This window comes from Balaenoptera physalus, assembly GCF_965194825.1.
Source record: "Balaenoptera physalus genome assembly, chromosome: X".
NCBI lineage: Eukaryota > Metazoa > Chordata > Mammalia > Artiodactyla > Balaenopteridae > Balaenoptera > Balaenoptera physalus.
This window is the reverse complement of record NC_138903.1, coordinates 65,725,368-65,745,210: the sequence shown is the minus strand read 5'-3', so window position 1 is coordinate 65,745,210 and position 19,843 is coordinate 65,725,368. Positions and strand designations below refer to the sequence as shown.

Below are 19,843 nucleotides of genomic sequence, written 5' to 3'. Positions count from 1 at the left end.
TGGAGGGAGTCGGGCAATAGTCTGGAACTGCCGAAGAGGCAACAGACTTTTTCGTGACTCTTTGTTTTGTGGTGCGCGAGGAGAGGGGGTTAAGAGCACCACCTAAATGAGCTCCAGAGATGGGCGTGAGCTGTGGCTCTCAGCATGGACCCCAGAGACGGGGATGGGATGCTAAGGCTGCTGCTGCAGTCACCAAGTAACCTGTGTGCATGCACAGGTCACTATCCACACCTCCCTTCCAGGGAGCCTGTGCAGTCCACCACTGCCAGGGTCCTGTGATCCAGGGACAACCTCCCCGGGAGAACACACGGCATGCCTCAGCCTGTTGCAACGTCATGCTGGCCTCTGCCGCCGCAGGCTCGCCCCGCCTTCCGTACCCCTCTCTCCCCCCGGCCTGAGTGAGCCAGAGCCCCATAATCAGCTGCTACTTAGACCCCGTCTTGTCTGAGCGAAGAACAGACGCCCTCAGGTGACCTACACGTAAAGGCAGGGGCAAATCCAAAGCTGAACCCCAGTAGCTGTGCGAACAAAGAAGAGAAAGGGGAATTTCTCCCAGCAGCCTCAGGAGCAGTGGATTAAATCTCCACAGTCAACTTGATATACCCTGCATCTGTGGAATACCTGAATAGACAATGAATCATCCTAAATTGAGGTGGTGGACATTGCGAGCAATGATATATATATATTTTTTCCCTTTTTCTCTTTTTGTGAGTGTGTATGTGTATGCTTCTGTCTGTAATTTTGTCTGTATAACTTTGCTTTTACCATTTGTCCTAGGGTTCTGTCTGCCCGTTTTCTTTTTTTTCAAATACAGTTTTTAATTTTTTCTTATCATTGGTGGATTTGTTTTTTGTTTTGGTTGCTATCTTGTGTCTTTGTTACCTTTTTTAATTACCTTTTAATTTTTAATTTTTAATAATTATTTTTTATTTTAATAACTTTATTTTATTTTATTATTTTTTTCTTTCTTTCTTTCTTTCATTTTTTTCTCCCTTTTATTCTGAACCTTGTGGATGACAGGATCTTGGTGCTCCAGCCAGGTGTCAGGCCTGTGCCTCTGAGGTGGGAGAGCCGAGTTCAGGACATTGGTCCACCAGAGACCTCCCAGCTCCACATAATATCAAACAGCAAAAGCTCTCTCAGAGATCTCCATCTCAACGCCAAGACCCACCTCCACTCAATGACCAGCAAGCTACATGCTGGATACACTATGCCAAACAACTAGCAAGACAGGAACACAAGCCCACCCATTAGCAGAGGTGCTGCCTAAAAACATAATAAGGTCACAGACACCCCAAAACACACCACCAGACGCAGACCTCCGCACGAGAAAGACAAGATCCAGCTTCATCCATCAGAACACAGGCACTAGTCCCCTCCACCAGGAAGCCTACACAACCCACTGAACCAACCTTAGCCACTAGGGGCAGATACCAAAAACAACAGGCACTACAGACTTGTAGCCTGCAAAAAGGAGACCCCAAATACAGTAAGTTAAGCAAAATGAGAAGACAAACAAGTGCACAGCAGATGAAGGAGTGAGGTAAAAACACACCAGACCAAACAAATGAAGAGGAAATAGGCAGTCTACCTGGAAAAGAATTCAGAGTAATGATAGTAAAGATCCAAAATCTTGGAAATAGAATGGAGCAAATACAAGAACGTTTACCAAGGACCTAGAAGAACTAAAGAGCAAACAACAATGATGAACAACACAATAAATACAAAATTCTCTAGAAGGAATCAATAGCAAGACAACTGAGGCAGAAGAACGGATAAGTGACCTGGAAGATAAAATAGTGGAACTAACTACCGCAGAGCAGAATAAAGATAAAAGAATGAAAAGAATTCAGGACAGTCTCAGAGACCTCTTGGACAACATTAAACGCACCAACATTCGAATTATAGGGGTCCTAGAAGAAGAAGAGAAATAGAAAGGGACTGAGAAAATATTTGAAGAGATTATAGTTGAAAACTATCCTAATATGGGAAAGGAAATAGTTAATCAAGTCCAGGAAGCACAGAGACTCCCATACAGGATAAATCCAAGGAGAAACACACCAAGACATATATTAATCAAACTAGCAAAAATTAAATACAAAGAAAAAATATTAAAAGCAGCAAGGAAAAAGCAATATATAACATACAAGGGTATCCCCATAAGGTTAACAGCTGATATTTCCGCAAAAAGTCTGCAAGCCAGAAGGGAGTGGCGGGATGTATTTAAAGTGATGAAAGGGAAAAACCTACACCCAAGATTACTCTATCCAGCAAGGATCTCATTCAGATTCGACGGAGAAATTAAAACCTTTACAAACAAGCAAAAACTAAGAGAATTCACCACCACCAAACCAGCTTTACAACAAATGCTAAAGGAACTTCTCTAGGCAGGAAACACAAGAGAAGGAAAAGATCTACAATAACAAACCCAAATCAATTAAGAAAATGGTAATAGGAACATACATATCGATAATTACCTTAAATGTAAATGGATTAAATCCTCCAACCAAAAGACATAGACTGGCTGAATGGATACAAAAACAAGACCTGTACATATGCTGTCTACAAGAGGCCCACTTCAGACATAGGGACACATAACAGACTGAAAGTGAGGATATGGAAAAAGATATTCCATGCAAATGGAAATCAAAAGAAAGCTGGAGTAGCAATTCTCATATCAGACAAAAGAGGCTTTAAAATAAAGACTATTACAAGAGACAAAGAAGGACACTACATAATGATCAAGGAATCGATCCAAGAAGAAGATATAACAATTGTAAATCTTTATGCACCCAACATAGGAGCACCTCAATACATAAGGGAAGAGCTAACAGCCATAAAGGGAAATCAACAGTAACACAATCATAGTAGGGATCTTTAACACCCTACTGTCACCAATGGAGGGATCATCCAAAATGAAAATATATAAGGAAACACAAGCTTTAAATGACACATTAAACAGAATGGACTTAATTGATATTTATAGGATATTCCATCCAAAAACAACAGAATACACTTTCTTCTCAAGTGCTCATGGAACATTCTCCAGGATAGATCATATACTGGGTCACAAATCAAGCCTTGATAAACTTCACATATTTGAAATCGTATCAAGTGTCTTTTCCAACCACAATTCTATGAGACCAGGTATCAGTTGGGGGAAAAAATCTATAAAACATACAAACACATGGAGGCTAAGCAATACACCACTTAATAACCAAGAGATCACTGAAGAAATCAAAGAGGAAATCAAAAAATACCTAGAATCAAATGACAATGAAAACAGAGTGACCCAAAACCTGTGGGATACAGTAAAAGCAGTTCTAAGAGAGAAGTTTATAGCAATGCAATCCTACCTTAAGAAACAAGAAACATCTCAAATAAACAACCTAAGCTTACACCTAAAGCAATTAGAGAAAGAAAAACAAAAAAAAACCCAAAGTTAGCAGAAGGAAGGAAATCATAAAGATCAGATCAGAAATAAATGAAAAAAATAAAGAAAACAATATCAAAGATCAATAAAGCTAAAAGCTGATTCTTTGGGAAGATAAATTGATAAACCATTAACCAGACTCATCAAGAAAAAAGGGGGAAGACTCAAATCAATAGAATTAGAAATGAAAAAGGAGAAGTAACCACTGACACTGCAGAAACACAAAGGATCATGAGAGATTACTACAAGCCACTATATGCCAATAAAATGGACAACCTGGAAGAAATGGACAAAATTTTAGAAAAGCACAACCTTCCAATACTGAACCAGGAAGGAATAGAAAATATTCACAGACCAATCACAAGCACTGAAATTGAAACTGTGATTTAAAATCTTCCAACAGGCAAAAGTCCAGGACCGGATGGCTTCACAGGCGAATTCTATCAAATATTTAGAGAAGAGCTAACAGCTATCCTTCTCTAACTGTTCCAAAGTATAGCAGAGGGAGGAACACTCCGAAACTCATTCTAAGAGGCCACCATTACCCTGATACCAAAACCAGACAAAGATGTCACAAAGAAAGAAAACTACAGACCAATATCACTGATGAACATAGATGCAAAAATCCTGAACAAAATACTAGCAAACAGAATCCAACACTACGTTAAAAGGATCATACACCATGATCAAGTGGGATTTATCTCAGGAATGCAAGGATTCTTCAATATACGCAAATCAGTCGGTGTGATACATCATATTAACAAATTGAAGAATAAAAACCATGTGATCATGTCAATAGATGCAGATAATACTTTCGACAAAATTCAGCACCCATTTATGATAAAAACCCTCCAGAAAGTAGGCATAGAGGGAACTTTTCTCAACCTAATAAAGGCCATATATGACAAACCCACAGCCAACATCATCCACAATGGTGAAAAAGTGAAACCATTTCCACTAAGATCAGGAACAAGACAAGGTTGCCCGACCTCTCCACTATTATTGAGCATTGTTTTGGAAGGTTTATCCACAGAAATCAGAGAAGAAAGAGAAATACAAGGAATCCAAATCAGAAAAGAAGAAGTAAAGCTGTCACTGTTTGCAGAGAGTTCTAAAGTTCTCTTAGAACTTTAGGCTTCATCTTTAGAGAAGCCTAAAGATGCTACCAGAAAACTACTAGAGCTAATCAATGAGTTTGGTAAAGTAGCAGGATACAAAATTAATGCATTCCTATACACTAATGATGAAAAATCTGAAAGAGAAATTAAGGAAGCACTACCATTTACCACTGCAACAAAAAGAGTAAAATACCTAGGAATAAACCTACCTAATGAGACAAAAGACGTGTATGCAGAAAATTATAAGACACTGATGAAAGAAATTAAAGATGGTACAAACAGATGGAGAGATATACCATGTTCTTGGATTGGAAGAATCAACATTGTGAACATGACTGTACTCCCCAGTGCAATCTACAGATTCGAATGCAATCCCTATCAAACTGCCACTGGCATTTTTCACAGAACTAGAACAAAAAATTTCACAATTTGTATGGAAACACAAAAGACCCCGAATAGCCAAAGCAATCTTCAGAAAGAACAACAGAGCTGGAGGAATCAGGCTCCCTGACTTAAGAATATACTACAAAGCTACAGTAATCAAGACAGTATGGTACTCGCACAGAAACAAAAATATAGATCAGTGGAACAGGATAGAAATCTCAGAGATAAACCCACACACATATGGTCACCTTATCTTTGATAAAGGAGGCAAGAATATACAATGTAGAAAAGACAGCCTCTTCAGTAAGTGGTGCTGGGAAAACTGGAGAGCTACATGTAAAAGAATGAAATTAGAACACTCCCTAACACCATACACGAAAATAAACTCAAAATGGATTAAAGACCTAGATGTAAGGCAGACACTATAAAACTCTTGGAGGAAAACATAGGCAGAACACTCTGTGACATACATCACAGCAAGATACTTTTTCACCCACCTCCTAGAGAAATGGACATAAAAACAAGAATAAACAAATGGGACCTAATGAAACTTAAAAGCTTTTGCACAACAAAGGAAAGCATAAGAAGAAAAGACAACCCTCAAAATGGGAGAAAATATTTGCAAATGAAGCAACTGACAAAGAATTAATCTCCAAAATATACAAGTAGCTCATGCAGCTCAGTATCAATAAAACAAACAACCCAATCCAAAAATGGGCAGAAGACCTAAGTAGACATTGTGCCAAAGAAGATATACAGATTGCCAATAAATACTTGAAAGGATGCTCAACATCACTAATCATTAGAGAAATGTAAATGAAAACTACAATGAGGCATCACCTCACACCAGTCAGAATGGCCATCATGAAAAATTCTATAAACAATAAATGCTGGAGAGGGTGTGGAGAAAAGGGAACCTTCTTGCACTGTTGGGGGGAATGTAAATTGATACAGCCAGTATGGAGAACAGTATGTAGTTTCCTTCAAAAACTAAAAATAGAACTACCATACGACCCAGCAATCCCATTACTGGGCATATACCCTGAGAAAACCATAATTCCAAAAGAGTCATGTACCACAATGTTTATTGCATCTCTGTTTACAATGGGCAGGACCTGGAAGCAACCCAAGTGTCCATCGACAGATGAATGGATAAAGAAGATGTGGCACATATATACAATGGCATATTACTCAGCCATAAAAAGAAATGAAATTGAATTATTTGTAGTGAGGTGGATGGACCTAGAGTCTGTGATACAGAGTGAAGTAAGTCAGAAAGAGAAAAACGAATAACATATGCTACCACACATATATGGAATCTAAAAGAGAAAAAATGGGTGTGAAGAACCTAGGGACAGGATGGGAATAAATATGCAGACCTACTAGAGAATGGACCTGAGGACATGGGGAGGGCGAAGGGTAAGCTGGGAGAAAGTGAGAGAGTGGCATGGATATATATACACTACCAAATGTAAAATTGACAGCTAGTGGGAAGCAGCCGCACAGCACAGGGAGATTGGCTCGGTGCTCTGTGACCACCTAGAGGGGTGGGATAGGGAGGGTGGGAGGGAGGGAGATGGAAGAGGGAAGAGATATGGGGATATATATATATATATATATATATATATATATATATATATATATATATATATATAGCTGGTATACTTCGTTATAAAGAAGAAACTAACACCATTGTAAAGCAATTATACTCCAATAAAGATATTTTTTAAAAATTAAAAAATAAAGTCCATTTTGTCTGATATGACAGTTGCTACTCCAGCTTTCTTTTGATTTCCATTTGCATGGAATATCTTTTTCCATCCCCTCACTTTCAGTCTATGTGTCCGTATGTCTGAAGTGGGTCCCTTGTAGACAGCATATATACTGGTCTTGTTTTTGTATCCATTCAATCAGTCTGTCTTTTGATTGGTGCATCTAATCCATTTACATTTATGGTACTTATCGATATATATGTTCCTATTACCATTTTCTTAATTGTTTCGGGTTTGTTTTTGTAGGTCTTTTCCTTCTCTTGTGTTTCCTCCCTGGAGAAGTTCCTTTAGCATTTGTTGTAAAGCTGGTTTGGTGGTTCTGCATTCTCTTAGCTTTTGCTTCTGTGAATGTTTTAATTTCTCCTTCGAATCTGAATGAGATCCTTGCTGGGTAGAGTAATCTTGGTTGTAGTTTTTTCCCTTTCATGACTTTAAATATGTCCTGCCATTCCTTTCTGACTTGCAGAGTTTCTGCTGAAAGATCAGCTGTTAACCTTATGGGGATTCCCTTGTATGTTATTTGTTGCTTTTCCGGTGTTGCTTTTAATAGTTTTTCTTTATATTTAATTTTTTGTAGTGTGATTAATATGTGTCTAGGCGTGTTTCTCCTTGGATTTATGCTGTGTGGGACTCTGTGCAGTTCCTGGACTTGATTAACTATTTCCTTTCCCATATTTCGGAAGTTTTCAACTATAATCTCTTCAAATATTTTCTCAGTCCCTATTTTTTTCTCTTCTTCTTCTGGGATCCCTATAATTCTAATGTTCGTGCATTTAATGTTGTCCCAGAGGTCTCTGAGACTGTCCTCAATTCTTTTCATTCTTTTTTCTTTATTCTGGTCTGCAGTAGTTATTTCCACTATTTTATCTTCCAGGTCACTTATCTGTTCTTCTGCCTCAGTTATTCTGCTATTGATTCCTTCTAGAGAATTTTTTGTTTCATTTATTTTGTTGTTCATCATTGTTGTTTGCTCTTTAGTTCTTCTAGGTCCTTGTTAAACGTTTCTTGTATTTTCTCCATTCTATTTCCAAGTTTTTTGATTATCTTTACCATCATTACTCTGAATTCTTTTTCAGATAGAGAGCCTATTTCCTATTCATTTGTTTGGCCTCTTGGGTTTTTACCTTGCTCCTTCATCTGCTGTGTATTTCTCTGTCTTCTCATTTCCTTAACTTACTGTTTTTGGGGTCTCCTTTTTGCAGGCTGCAGGTTTGTAGTTCCCGTTGTTTTTGTTGTCTGCCCACATTGGGTAAGGTTGGTTCAGTGGGTTGTGTAGGCTTCCTGTTGGAAGGGACTGTTGCCTGTGTTCTGGTGAATGAGTCTGGATCTTTCTGGTGGGAAGGACCACGTCCAGTCGTGTGTTTTGGGGGTCTTTGAACTTATTTTGATTTTAGGCAGCCTCTGTGCTAATGGATGGGGTTGTGTTCCTGTCTTGCTAGTTGATTGGCCTAGGGTGTCCAGCACTGTAGCTTGCTGGTCGTTGAATGGAGTTGGGTCTTAGAGTTGAGATGGAGATCTCTAGGAGAGCTTTCGCGGTTTGATAGTACGTGGAGCTGGGAGGTCTCTGGTGGACCAATGTCCTGAACTTGGCTCTCCCACCTCAGAGGGTCAGGCCTGACAACCAGCTGGAGCACCAAGACCCTGTCAGCCACACAGCTCATAAGAAAAGGGAGGGAAAAAAAGAAACAAAACTAAAATAAAATAAACTTATTAAAATAAAAAATTTTATAAAGTATTAAAAATAAAGAAATAAAAAAGTAATATAAAGAAAAAGAAAGAAAGAAGGAAGCGAGCAACCAAGCCAAAAAACAAATCCACCAGTGATAACAAGTGCTAAAGACTACACTAAAAACAAAACAAAACAAGAAAAATGGACAGGCAGAACCCTAGAACAAATTGTAAAAGCAAAGCTGTCCAGACCAAATCACACAAAGAAGCATACACATACACAGTCATAAAAAGAGAAAAAGGAAAAAAATATATATATATATTAAAAAAAAGAAAGAGAGCAACCAGATCAATAAACAACTCTACCAATGATAGTAAGCTCTAGAAACTGAACTCAGATAAACATAAAACCAGATACAAATTAGATGCAGAAAGCCAACCCCAGTCTACAGTTGCTCTCAAAGTCCACCGCCTCAGTTTGGGATGATTCATTGTCTATTCAGGTATTCCACAGATGCAGCATACATCAAGTTGATTGTGGAGATTTAATCCACTGCTTCTGAGGCTGCTGGGAGAAATTTCCCTTTCTCTTCTTTGTTCGCACAGCTCCTGGCATTCAGCTTTGGATTTGGCCCCTCCTCTGTGTGTAGGTCGCCTGAGGGCATCTGTTCCCCACCCAGACAGGACGAGGTTAAAGTAGTAGCATGATAGGGGGTTCTGGCTCACTCAGGCTGGGGCGAGGGAGGGGTACGCAATGCGTGGTGAGTCTGCAGCGGCAGAGGCCAGCGTGACGTTGCAACAGCCTGAGGCTTGCTGTGTGTTTTCCTGGGTAAGTTGTCCCTGGATCTCGGGACCCTGGCAGTGGTGGGCTGCACGGGCTCCTGGGAAGTGTGGATAGTGACCTGTGCTTGCACACTGGCTTCTTGGTGGATGCAGCAGCAACCTTAGCATGTCATGCCCCTCTCTGGGGTCCGCGCTGATAGCCACGGCTCGTGCCCGTCTCTGGAGCTTGTTTAGGTGGTGCTCTGAATCCCCTCTCCTCACGCACCCTGAAACAATGGTCTCTTGCCTCTTAGGCAGTTCCAGACTTTTTCCCGGACTCCCTCCTGGCTAGCTATGGTGCACTAGCCCCCTTCAAGCTGTGTTCACACAGCCAACCCCAGTCATGTCCCTGGGATCTGACCTCCGAAGCCTGAGCCTCAGCTCCCAGCCCCCACCGCCCCGGTGGGTGAGCAGACAAGCCTCTCAGGCTGGTGAGTGCTGGTTGGCACCGATCCTGTGTGCCGGAATCTCTCCACTTTGCCCTCTGCATCCCAGTTGATGCGCTCTCCTCCATGGCTCCGAAGCTTCCCTCTCCCTCCCACCCCCCGTCTCTGCCAGTGAAGGGGTTTCCTAGTGTGTGGAAACCTTTCCTCCTTCAACTTTCCCTCCCAGAGGTGCAGGTCCCATCCCTATTCTTTTGTCTCTGTTTTTTCTTTTTTCTTTTTCCCTATCCAGGTATGTGGGGAGTTTCTTGCCTTTTGGGAAGTCTGAGATCTTCTGCCTGCGTTCAGTGTGTGTTCTGTAGGAGTTGTTCCACATGTAGATGTATTTGTGGGGCGAAGGTGATCTCCACATCTCACTCCTCCGCTGTCTTCTCAATGCCCCATATTTTGTATTTGCAACATTTCCAGTTAGCATTTGCTTGTTAACTTCTTTTCTAAATGTAAAATATTTTAAAATAAGTATTTTCTGAAGTTCTACTTAAAGTTTAAGTAGAACTTTAAACTCATTAGTTTTAACTACCATCTCAATACAAGAAAATTTTATATTAGTAATAGGTATAAAAATTATTAAAGTGATTTGAAATAATATCTGTAACTCGGGGGCTGATTATGATATTAAAGAAGATCTTAATTGAGGGTACTGGTTAATGTTAATGAATGGAATCATTTTATTTCATCTTACTGTTACCTTCCATCTGTTGGATACTGAAAGAGAAGTGGGAGGTGGATGCTCATTTTAAGTAATTTAGCTTTAGTATTCCATGTCAGAATAAGTTGAAATATCAAATGAATGATTGCAGTGAACTTTCTCAAAAATCTATAGCGCATAAATTCTTTGTTTTCTGTGTTTTAAGTCCAATTTAAAAGCTTCTGAGAAACATATAAAAACATATTCGGCTTCATTAGTAATTAGGGAAATACTAATTTAAACAAAAAGCACATTTTACCCTTAAAAGTAGCAACAACTAAAACTTATTAATATCCAGCATTGTTGAGGATATGGAGACCTGGCACCCTCGTACACTGTTGGTTGGCATATATGCTGTTGGAGCGTTTTTGGAAGATAGTTGGGCAATTTCTATCAAAGGATAAACATATGCTTACCTTTTAACTCATCAGTGTGCTTCTAGGAATCCTTGTTACAGAAATGCATGGGTGTACATAAGTCATATACAATGATATTTTATTTCAACATTGTTTATAGTAGCAGAAGCTTTAATTAATATCCGTCAGTAGAGGAATGGATAAGATAAATATGATATATTCTTAGTATCACACAACTGTTGAAAAGAATGAGGTAGGTTTCTGTTACTGACATGAACAATCTCCAGGTTGTGTTAAGTGAAAAAAGCAACTTACAAACGAATATATATAGTATGGCCCCGCTTCTGTTGGAAAAAAAAAGTGTTTGTTTAGGCACATAAATGCATCAGAAAAAGTCTAGGATAATACACAAAAAATTGTTCACGGTGATTAGCTCTGGGAAAGGAAATGGAGCAGGCATGTGGGGGTGATAAAAGGAGTTATAATGTTTTACTTTTTATGCCTTTATGTCTTTACTATTCTTTGAATTGTTAAATATGAACATGCATGTCTATGTGTGTATATATAAATCTGCTCCAGGATGCTGTCCTCTTCCATAATACCATTTACTACAACCTCTTATATGGAAACATCAATGCTTCACCAGAGGAAGTGTATGCAGTGGCAAAATTAGCTGGACTCCATGATGCAATTCTTCGAATGCCACATGGATATGACACCCAAGTAGGGGAACGAGGACTCAAGCTTTCAGGTAATCAAAGATTTTAGATCTGGCCCCCACTTACATACTCCCTCCACACTTTAATTTGTCAGGGCCATTTACTAGAAAATGTAAAGACAGAGTACAAACATAGTGCTCATCCAGTCTCTTTTGACAAATTCCCCAGTTTCCTGCCTGTCACTGTAAACAGTTCAGCTTGCTAGAAGTAACTGTTCTCAAATCATGCAAGTCTCTTTTTTTTTCACTTGCAGCTGCAAACACTGTAAGTGCTTAATAGTAAGTTACTGATACATGTTGAGATCAGTGCTAACTTATTATCCGTAATCTTAATATTAAAGGTAAGCCAAGGTCATTATTCACATGGGAAAGAAGTAAGAGTAGGGACAAGAAATTTGATAGTAAATAGTGTATCTCCTCATAATTTCCTAGATCATTATGGGATGTTTTCAATACTTTAGACCTCCTTATACTTATACTTCCTTACAGCCAACTTCATTTTCATGTCTTTGTTGGTTCAGTGGCCAAGTAAATTTTAGGGCTTGCACATTTTAAGTGTTTAATTATGAGATGATTACTCTGTTTAATAATGGATCATCCTAAAATGACTGAATTTTTTTGAGGATCCATAAAAATGTTTCTTTGCCCTAAATTATTTGAATTCTAAAAGTATAATGATATCTAATGCCTGAAAGTATTAATGTAACTCATATAAACATACTGCATCCTTTACATTTACTCTTCATTCTAGTTTAGTTTGGGGAGGAAATGTATAGATTAGGGATGAGGGTAAGGAAAAAGAATGAAGAATACTCCACATGAATTTTAATGAATCCCTGTTCCTCTTCATTGTAAGCTGGCTTCAGTTATTCACAACATTGATTAGGTACATGCAATGTGCAAGCAGCTGTGCTAAATGATTTGAGAGTTAAAAAGATGAAGCATCAAGGGACCTACTCTCAAGGAATTTGCAGTCTATTAGAAAGTTTTGATCTAGGTTTAGAAAATACTAAGCAAAGATTATTTTCAAGTTTAGTTGGTTTGTAGTAACTATTTAGTCATTACCTGATAGTATAAGATGCCTGCTTCATTCCAGTCCACCTTTATACTTTACCATTGCTCTTCATAGGACTTTCCAATAAACTAGCCCACACCCCAGATTATTTATCCATTGGGCTAATTCTAGAGATCCCCAATTTGTCACTTAATACAGACTAGCCCTCTCAAACATGACTTTGCTTCAGTTAGCTATGCTGCATCCCATTTTTCAATCATTTTGTTCCTCTCTGCATGCCTTTGGGGGTAGGAATGTTTAACGAAATTTTATTCATACCTAATACCCATTGCCTTACAACCAGGCCTCTCAAAATGAGCAATATATTATTTAGCACCTATGCAAATAATTTCGGTAGAGAACAAACAAATGTTTCTTTTCCAAATTCTATTGAATAGAATTGAAACTGGGTTGGTTTCCACTTGAAATTTGGGAAACATGTGAAAACTAGTTCTTCCTCTGAGTATCTAGTTCTTTTTGGAGCTTTCTGCTGCTGAGTTGCTAGGTGGGTAAGCAGATTGTTCTGGCATACTGCCTGTCTTGATAGGAGAATTTTGAACTTACAAAATGAGGAAGAGTGTGGATAGTATGAATATAAACGTATTCACTAATATTAGACATAAGGAGCCCCTCTTACCAGTTGAAGATAATAATTTAAGAACAGATAAAAGTGAAATAATACTTGTGTACCAGATAATCAACAGGTAGAGCTTGTTTTCTGAACAGGTTACTGATGCTAAAAAGTACAAGTTTTTTCAGACATTGATAAATTAATGGATAATGAACAAGAAAAGAAGCCAAAAGGGACATATTCAGCAAAGCACCATCTTTTGTACTTTCAACCATAGTTTTATGTAAGATTGATGGCCTTAGACCTGCAGGAGTCCCAGTGGAGAAAGAAAGATTGCTTTATTTTCTCTAGAATAAATTTAAGAATAATTATGGGTTTGTACATTGTGAAAGGAAGAGCATTGGACTGGGAATTAGTTGGGGGTAATTAGTCAGTTCTAGCAGATTTTGCTAGAACTTGCCTGTGACCTTGAGCAAATTACTTAACCTTTCTGGGCTTCTGTTTCCTTTCTGTTTTAAAATTCTGCTATGCTAGAGTCCTATAGCAAATAACTAAGGTGAAATAAGAGGTCCTAGTTTGTAGCCTTAACTTTGAAGAGTGCTGTGAAAATAATAGCTTTCTGTCAAAAAAAAAAAAAGTATTTAAGAATACTGGCTGAATGGTACTTTTTTATGTTAAGAAATAAATTTAGATATTTATAGTTTCATGTCTTCAAGTTTTCAGGCTTCAGATATTGAATTTGGTTTTGGCTTTGTTGATTCTCTAATATTGAAATTTTTCTATCTGAGGTTGCTGTTCATTGGGAAGTAATATAAAGTACATATAAAGTAACTTATGTCATGAGCGTATTTCTGGTGAGGGAGGTAATTCTGGAATCAAAGTTGTCACCTCCCCTCCTTGTTCTTTCGCCTGCCATGAAGTCAGAATTCAGAATCACATTTATGTTCCAGGGAATATAGTTTGTCAAAGGATATTATATATGAACATAAACTCTTATAACTGAGTAAAATGATCAGTAATCAGTAAAGATAAATGTTGAAGGTATTATTTGGTGGTTGTAATTAATGGAAATACTAGAAATATAAAATATGTATGTTATGCTCTCTTAAACTAAAATTTTTCTTTACTAGGAGGAGAAAAGCAAAGAGTAGCAATTGCAAGAGCCATTTTGAAGGACTCCCCGGTCATTCTCTATGATGAAGCTACTTCATCATTAGATTCAATTACTGAAGAGGTAAATGATGGTGAAAACATAAAACTCTTTAATTCAAATTGCTTAACTTTTTTCCTTGGAAGTTTCAGTAAAATAGCTACATTCTTTCATATTTTGAATGAACTTCAATAGAAGGTTCTGTAGAGCCAAATACCTAGCCCTTTTCCCCAATGTAGGAAGTGTTGATAGTAAGAATGCAGGTCGCATTATATTATCACACTGTTAAGTCCATTTGCAAATATATCTCTTTTTGAAACTGTGTGTGACACGTTATGCTCTTGTTGTATTACCTTTTCATCTTGCAAAGCTGTGGGAATCAACTAACCGGCTGACAAAGGAAGGTTTTAGTCTTTCTGCTTTTTGCCACTTAACATTCATTAAAATAGGTCTTATAAATGATTGTGACACGGTACACACCAGAAAGCCTTTCACTTATCATGGAGCAACTCACTAAGGTGCAAATTAGGCACACACAGCCTGTGGTTCTGGTATCAGTTTATATTCATTTCATAACAAGTATTGTGAAGCACCAAGATGTTATGACACTGATGTCATGGTACTACCCAGCAACTACATTAGACATCATAACATCTTTGTATTAAATACCAAAGTCTTAACAGCAATCATAATTTCATGCATGAATCCCCTTAATCTAAAACTGAAGATAGGCTGATGTAATTTGTCAGTTGCCTCCATTCACCTACGTTTTACTTGAATATATAGTAAAACCCTATTGTTGAAGGATAGGCCTAATTTCAGCTTTAGAGCATATATGACATATATTTGCATATGGAGTTAAGTTTCAGGGCACATTATTTGATCTGCCATATGTTTAAAACAGCTTAATTTCTAAGTCAGTTGTTTAGCATGAGGATTTGTTATATTTATTTAGAAAATTTTTATTTTATTTATTTTTCATGAAAAGGCATTTTATTTTAAATATAGCACTGTGTACATGTCAATCCCAAACTCCCATCTATCCCTCCCCCCACCCTGCCCCCATGATAACCATAAGTTCATTCTCTAAGTCTGTGAGTCTATTTCTGTCTTGTAAATAAGTTCATTTGTATCATTTTTTTTTAGATTCCACATATAAGCAATATCATATGATATTTGTCTTTCCCTGTCTGACTTAACTTCACTTAGTATGAAGTATAATCTGCAGGTCCATCCATGCTGCTGCAAATGGCATTATTTCAATCTTTTTAATGGCTGAGTAATATTGCATTGGATATATATACCACATCTTCTTTATCCATTCATCTGTTGATGGACACTTAGGTTGCTTTCATGTCTTGGCTATTGTAAACAGTGCAGCAGTGAACAGTGGGGTGCATGTATCCTTTCAAATGATGGTTTTCTCCAGATATATGCCCAAGAGTGGGATTGCTGAATCATAGGGTAGCTTTATTTTTAGTTTTTTAAGGAACCTCCATACTGTTCTCCATAGTGGCCATACTATTTTACATTCCCACCAACAGTGTAAGAGGGTTCCCTTTTCTCCACACCCTATCTAGCATTTATTGTTTGCAGATTTTTTGATGATGGCCATTCTGACTGGTATGAGGTGATATCTCATTGTAGTTTTGATTTGCACTTCTCTAATAATTAGCGATGTTGAGCATCTTTTCATGGGCCCCCTGGCCATCTGTATGTCTTTGGAGAAATGTCTCTTTAGGTCCTCTGCCCATTTTTTGATTAGGTTGTTTGTTTTTTCGATATTGAGCTGCATGAGCTGTTTGTAAATTTTGGAGACTAATACCTTGTTTGCAAATATTTTCTCCCAGTCTGTGGGTTGTCTTTTCAGTTTGTTTATGGTTTCCTTTGCTGTGCAAAAGCTTTTGAGTTTTATTAGGTCCCACTTGTTTATTTTTGTTTTTATTTCCATTACCCTGTGAGACAGATTGAAAAAGATATTGCTGTGATTTATGTCAAAGGGTGTTCTGCCTATGTTTTCCTCTAAGAGTTTTATAGTATCCGATCTTACATTTAGGTCTTTAATCCATTTTGAGTTTATTTTTGTGTATGGTATTAAAGAATGTTCTAATTTCATTTTTTTTACATGCAGCTGTCCAGTTTTCCTAGCACCATTTATTGAAGAGACTGTCTTTCCTCCATTTTATAGTCTTGCCTCCTTTGTGGTAGATTAATTGGCCATAGGTGCATGGGTTTATTTCTGGGCTTTCTATCCTTTTGATATATATTTCTGTTTTTGTGCCAGTACCATACTGTTTTGATGAGTGTAGCTTTGTAGTATAGTCTGAAGTCAGGGAGCCTTGATTCCTCCAGCTCCATTTTTCTTTCTTAAGTTTGCTGTAGCTATTTAGGGTCTTTTGTGGCACTGTACAAATTTTAAGATTTTTTTGTTCTAGTTCTGTGAAAATGCCATTGATAATTAGATAGGCATTGCATCAAAGCTCTAGATTACCCTGGGTAGTATAGTCATTTTGACAATATTGATTCTTCCAATCCAAGAACATGGTAGATCTTTTTTTAAAAAAATATTTATTTATTTATTTATTTATTTATTTAGGCTGCACCAGGACTTAGTTGCAGCAAGTGGGACCTTCATTACAGCATGTGGGATCTTTAGTTGTGGCATGCAGACCTCTTAGGTGCAGCATGCAGACACTTAGTTATGGCATGCAGGATCTAGTTCCCGACCACGGATCGAACCTAGGCCCCCTGCATTGGGAGCATGGAGTGTTACCCACTGGACCACCAGAGAAGTCCCAACACGGTAGATCTTTCCATCTGTGTCATCTTTGATTTCTTTCACTACCATCTTATAGTTTTCAGAGTACAGGTCTTTTGCCTCCTTAGGTAGGTATATCCCTAAGTATTTTATTCTTGTTGATGTGATGGTAAATGGAATTGATTCTTTAATTTCTCTTTCTGATCTTTCATTGTTGGTGTACAGAAATGCAACAGATTTCTGTGTATTAATTTTGTATCCTGCAACTTTACCAAATTCATTGATGAGCTCTAGTAGTTTTCTGGTAGCATCTTTAGGATTTTCTATGTATAGTATCATGTCATCTGCAAACAGTGACAGTTTTACTTCTTCTTTTCCAATTTGGATTCCTTTTATTTCTTTTTCTTCTCTGATTGCTGTAGCTAGGACTTCGGAAACTATGTTGAATAAAAGTGGCGAGAGTGGACATCCTTATCTTGTTCCAGATCTTAAAGGAAATGCTTTCAGCTTTTCGCCATTGAGTATGATGTTAGCTGTAGTTTTGTCATATATGGCCTTTATTATGTTGAGGTAGGTTCCCTCTGTGCCCACTTTCTGGAGAGTTTTTACCATAAATGGGTGTTAAGTTTTGTCAAAAACTTTTTCTGCGTCTATTGAGATCATATGGTTTTTATTCTTCAATTTGTTGATGTGGTGTATCACACTGATTGATTTGCAGATATTGAAAAATCATTGCATCCCTGGGATAAATCCCACTTGATCATGGTGTATGATACTTTTAATGTATTGTTGGATTCGGTTTGATAGTATTTTGTTGAGGATTTTTGTGTCTCTGTTCATTAGTGATATTGGCCTGTAATTTTCTTTTTTCATGATATGTCTGTCTGGTTTTGGTATAACGGTGATGGTGGCCTCATAGAATGCATTTGGGAGTGTTCCTTCCTCTGCTGTTTTTTGGAATAGTTTCAGAAGAATAGTTGTTAACTCTTTTCTAAATGTTTGATAGCATTTGCCTGTGAAGACATCAGGTCCTGGACTTTTGTTTGTTGGTGAGTTTTTTAATCACATTTTCAATTTCAGTACTGGTGATTGGTCTGTTTATAGTTTCTATTTCTTCCTGGTTCAGTCTTGGGAGATTGTACCTTTCTAAGAATTGTCCATTTCTTCCAGGTTGTACATTTTATTGGCATATAGTTGATTGTAGTAGTCTCTTATGGTCCTTTGGATTTCTGTGGTGTCCATTGTAACTTCTCCTTTTTCATTTCTAATTTTATTGATTTCAGCCCTCTCCCTTTTTTTCAGGATGAGTCTGGCTAAAGGTTTGTCAATTTTGTTTATCTTTTCAAAGAACCAGCTTTTAGTTTCATTGATCTTTTCTGTTGTTTCCTTCATTTCTATTTGATTTATTTTTGCTCTTATCTTTATGATTTCTTTCTTTTGCTAACTTTGGGTTTTGTTTGTTCTCCTTTCTCTAGTTGCTTTAGGTGTAAGTTTAGGTTGTTTATTTGTGATTTTTCTTGTTTCCTGAGGTAAGATTGTATTGTTATAAACTTCCTTCTTCGAACTGCTTTTACTGTGTCTCATAGGTTTGGGATCTTTGGGCTTTTGTTTTCATTTGTTTCTAGGTATTTTTTGATTTCCTCTTTGATTTCTTCAGTGATCCATTGGTTGTTTAGTAACATATTGTTTAGCCTCCACATGTTTGTATTTTTTACTTTTTTTTCTTGTAGTTGATTTCTAATCTCATAGTGTGTAGTCAGAAAAGATGCTTGATACGATTTCAGTTTTCTTAAATTTACTGAGGCTCACTTTGTGGCCCAGCATGTGATCAATCCTGGAAAATGTTCCATGTGCACATGAGAAAAACGTGTATTCTGCTGCTTTTGGATGGAATTCTCTATAAGTATCAATAAAGTCCATCTGGTCTAATGTGTCATTTAAGGCCTGTGTCTCCTTGTTGATTTTCTGTCTGGATGATCTGTGCACTGACGAAAATGGTATGTTAAAGTCCCCCATTCCCATTATTGTGTTACTGTCGATTTCTCCCTTCATGGCTGTTAGTATTTGCCTTATATATTGAGGTGCTCCTATGTTGGGTGCATATATATTTACAATTGTTATATCTTCTTCTTGGATTAATCCCTTGATCATTATGTAGTGTCCTTCCCTGTCTCTTGTAACAGTCTTCATTTTAAAGTCTACTTTGTCTGATATGAGTATTGCTACTACAACTTTCTTTTGATTTCCATTTGTATGGAATACCTTTTTCCATCCCCTCACTTTCAGTCTGTATGTGTCCCTAGATCTGAAGTGGGTCTCTTATAGACAGCATATATAGGGGTCTTGTTTTTGTATCCATTCAGCCAGTCTGTCTTTTGGTTGGAGCACTTAATCCATTTACGTTTAAGGTAATTATCGATATGTATGTTCTTATTACCCTTTTGTTAATTGTTTTGGATTTGTTTCTTTAGGTTTTTTTTCTTCCCTTCCTCTTTTGTTCTCTTGTTAATTGATGACTAACTTTAGTGTTGTGTTTGGATTCCTTTTTTCTTTTTTGTGTGTGTATCTATTTTAGATTTGTGGTTTGCGGTTACCATTAGGTTTTGATATGGTAGTCTGTATGTAAGCAAGGTTGTTTTAAGTTGCTGGTCTTTTAATTTCAAATGCATTTTCAATACCCTGCATTTGTTCTCTCATCATTAATTGCTGGTTTTGATATCATATTTGTGTACAGATGATTTCCTTCCTTTACTGTATGTTTGCCTTTACCCGTGAGCTTTTCCATTCATAATTTTCCTGTTTCTAGTTGTGGCCTTTTCTTTTCCGCTTAGAGAAGAATCTTTAGCATTTGTTATAAGGCTGGTCTGGTGGTGCTGAATTCTCTTAGCCTTTACTTGTCTGTAAAGCT

General features: G+C 37.6%; 1 protein-coding gene across 3 annotated transcripts in view; it reads left to right on the top strand.

Annotated features, from left to right (window-relative positions):
• Window positions 1-19,843, top strand: part of ABCB7 (ATP binding cassette subfamily B member 7) — a 157,451-nt gene that overhangs the window by 126,700 nt on the left and 10,908 nt on the right. For all 3 annotated transcript variants that reach the window (XM_082447396.1, XM_082447395.1, XM_082447394.1), the window contains 2 exons: window positions 11,264-11,435; window positions 14,158-14,261. In XM_082447396.1, the coding sequence (XP_082303522.1) occupies window positions 11,264-11,435; window positions 14,158-14,261 (276 nt within the window). The remainder of the gene's footprint in view (window positions 1-11,263; window positions 11,436-14,157; window positions 14,262-19,843) is intronic.